The sequence below is a fragment of the Centroberyx affinis genome, unplaced genomic scaffold, assembly GCF_046629955.1.
Source record: "Centroberyx affinis isolate AG114_WGS23_722 - 3 ecotype Tasmania unplaced genomic scaffold, CSIRO-AGI_Caff_v1 ptg000266l_1, whole genome shotgun sequence".
NCBI lineage: Eukaryota > Metazoa > Chordata > Actinopteri > Beryciformes > Berycidae > Centroberyx > Centroberyx affinis.
In genome coordinates, this window is record NW_027278947.1 from 33,776 (window position 1) to 37,305 (window position 3,530).

The 3,530-nt window shown below is 45.7% G+C and overlaps 1 protein-coding gene across 1 annotated transcript; it reads right to left on the reverse strand.

The window, feature by feature from the left end:
• Positions 1–683: 683 nt before the first annotated feature.
• Positions 684–2,681, reverse strand: lrrtm1 (leucine rich repeat transmembrane neuronal 1). The gene has a single exon (XM_071546801.1). It carries the CDS (start codon positions 2,679–2,681, stop codon positions 1,104–1,106), a length of 1,578 nt encoding a protein of 525 aa, XP_071402902.1. The 3' UTR covers positions 684–1,103.
• Positions 2,682–3,530: the final 849 nt, after the last annotated feature.

Below are 3,530 nucleotides of genomic sequence, written 5' to 3' on the forward strand. Positions count from 1 at the left end.
CAGTGAAAGGAGGCATTGCTCTTGCGTGACAGGCTGAGAAGCAATGAGAGGCATAGCTTTAGATCTTTGACGCTGTACTTTGTTTACTTGGATGGTACACAAATAGTGATATAATCATATGGAAATATGCCAACTGATTAAAATGTAATGATTAAAATGTAATCATTATAATCTATTCACAGAAAGAAATGGGAAGGGGGAAAGCAACTACAACACTAATAGCGGGCCAACACAGTGAATGATAAAACAACATATATGAGAGTTAAAATAGAGAAAACATTTGAAATTCAGACCAGGGCTTTAACATTGGAAATGAGGTGCAGATATCCCTCTGCCCCTTTTACTCTTTTTTTCCGTTAGATACACTGCAGAGACACGCAAGCAGACAACGCTCTCCAGTCCACCAGCACAAAAACTGCATCTATTATCATTCATCCTCTCTCAAAGGCTTCTCACGTACAAATCAGTTCACTGTGAATAGCAATTCATTTATTTAAACATTTTTTTGTAGTTTACAAAAGAAATAGAATAGCATCTTGCATCATTTTTTCTCCACACTTGCACTTCTGCTTTTAAACATATTTTACACAGACTTTAATCTTTACATTTTTTTAACCCAACTGAAACATATTTTTTTTTTTCATATTTGTCATTTGCTTGTCATTGTCAAATATTGTGTTTACCATAATAGAAATGGTGTGTTTTTTTGTTGTGTCCCCAGTTTATTTTTAGACAGTAATTGAATGTCCTGAAGTAGAAAGACACATTAAAGCTCAAATATCCATTCTTGGTGAGAGAAAAGCCTCAGTGCTCACAATGTATTCCTCTTTGTGTTTCTGTAGAACATCAACAGGTCCAAGAGTCAGGTGCCCGTTATGCCCCATGGCCTCAAATCAGCAGTAGATAGCAGTAGCAGTAAATCCACTGTGAAATAGTCAGCCCCATAAAGCACACTCCTTCCACATCACAGTGAGACGCTGTGTAAAAAGTGTCCAAAGGATCCCTTTGCTCCTTGTGTCCCACAGTATTCCCCTGCCCAATGTATCCAAAAAGGGTTTTTATATCCAGATAAGCACAGGTAAACACATACTCACAAAGCAGGGTCACACCTCACATTCCCGAGAAGGTTGCTGCTGACAGGTGCAAGAGCCATATTCATTGATGATGACCAGAGCTCCCTCAATGTGGTTAGGTTTATAGTCAACATAGTACTCCGGTGTAGAAATTGCAGCCATCTGCTGCATGCTTTGCTTCTGCTTCTGCTTGCGGCGCTGGCTGCTGAAGCATTGCCTCAGTTGCCTTATTCCGGCTGGAAAGCACTTCCAGGCCACGTAGAGCATGAGCACTATGATGAGAAAGGAGAAGATGAGTGCCATGGTACCAGTCACCACCTTGTGGATCTGCATGGTGCTCTCCAGGTCATCATGGCCCACTGTGACAGTGAAAGAGCCAGTGACCACTTCACCACCCTCACCCTCGTAGGGGTTGGGAGTAAATGGGCCTAGGAACACAGAGCCACCCTGGGCCCGATCCCTGGTGGAGGCATACAGGCCTGCCGTAGTTACCTCCATTGGGGGATCCTCACATAGCTGAAAAGCATAGACAGCATCCAACACATCCTCACCCTGTGCAATGTCTGGGCTTGAACACAGCAGGGAACTGTCACGCTGGCCTCGGAAGGCACTCAGCCAGGAGGCCAAGGCGCACACGTTGCGGCTGCACTCCCACTCATTCCCTGCCAGGGTGATGCTGTCCAGAGATGACCACGAATCCAGGATGCGCTGGTCCATGGAGGTCAGCCTATTAGAATCTAGCATGAGCACCTTGAGGTTGGGTGCACTCTCAAAAACATGTGGCTCGATGTACTCGATTTCATTGGCTGATAGGTCGATCTTCTCCAAAAAATGCCAGGTCCAGTCCAGGGTACTGACAACAATAGTGGCACGATTGTTGTGCATGTACAGAGTGCGTAAGGAGATGAGGCGAGGGAAGTGGGCCAAGTTGACTTTAACCAGCTCATTGTGCTCCAGATGCAACTCCGTCAACTTGAAGAGTCCAGCAAAGGAGTTTCGTGCCAGGCTCTGCAGTTGGTTGTATCCCAGGTCCAGAAACTGCATGCTCCGGCAGTCCTGAAAGATCCGCACTGGCACAAATTTAAGAACATTGTAGCGCAAATGCAAATTGGTGAGCTTTCTAAGGCCGTGGAACAGGTCTGGCTCTAGTGCCTGCAGCCTGTTGTACGATAGGTCCAGGATACGCAGGTTTGGGAGGGGCCTGAAGGTACCATTGGGCAAATTCTCAATCCGGTTGCTGCTCAGGTCCAGCTCCTTGACCCGCCTTAGCCTATCAAAGGCACCCTCCTCTACTATGTCAATGTTGTTGTGATCTAAGTAGAGCCAGGTGAGCTGTGACAGGCCAGCCAAATGGCCTTCACGCAGCTCTGTCAAGTTGTTCTCTCTCATGGACAGGCCCATGGCGCTGCTGAGGTTGCGGGGGATGTCTGTGAGGTTGAGCCCCTCGCAGTACAGCAGCTTGCTGTCGCAGCGGCACAGCCTTGGACAAACCCCCTCTACCAAGGGAACCGTTCTTAGAAAAATGCCCAGTGAACACAGTATCAACCCAGGGGGCTTCTTCAGTGGCCACTTTAAGTACAGACCAATTAGAAGGAAATCCATTAGCATAAATATCCAGGGATGTCACCGAGAGAATGTCCATTGAACCGCTCTGGATATTATTTTGGCACCTTTCACATCATAATTAATGAACTCTCTTTCAGAAAACTGCCCAAATATTTCACCTGTGCTTCGTTTCTTTTTAGTTGTAAAAGGTGATATGATTATATTTTTGTCTTATTTACTCACATAAAGTAGGAATCCTTGTTGAAAAGAATGCAGGAGGATAAAGGGCAAGTCTCTTTGCTCATGTTATGTATCAAGCAGCGGGTGGAGAGTAGAGGGGATGAAAAAACAAAAAACAAAACTGTCTTCATTGAGCAATCTTATATGAAAAGATTCCTACTCACCCCTATCCAGAGGCTGACAACCTCCATTCAGCAGCTCCCTTTGTGCCCCAACACTAATTATGTGCGAATCTAAAAAAGACCCCAGTGTGGTACAAATTTGCCCCCCCCTCCCTCCTCTCTTTTCAGTGGACACCAGATCCTTGGCAGGCTTACAATGTCTTAGTTCTCCTCGAGTGAAAGAGCCAGAAAGAGAAGGAATCCAAGTAGCTTTCAGCGAGGTGGTAGGAAGTGCAAGTTCCCCTGTCTGCATGCATGAGCTCTGCCCGCTCTCTTTTGCTCCTCCGCAGTCCTCTGCTGCAATGATCAGAGGGGAGAGACAACCAGAGAGAAAAAAAAATACCAAGGAAAAATCTTTTGAAATATCTGTCTCGCTCTCTTCTCCTCCCCTTCCTGCTTAAGTTTTAGCAGATCTGTCAACACAAATTAACGTCCGTCACTGGAAGCAATCACTGACTTGTAAGGTTTAAATCCATTCAGGCGGGTAATCATGCTTTCAGTGACAGATGCA

Coding starts and splice junctions, on each gene's coding strand:
- lrrtm1 (XM_071546801.1), bottom strand. CDS start 2,681: ATGCTAATGGATTTCCTTCTAATTGGTCTGTACTTAAAGTGGCCACTG.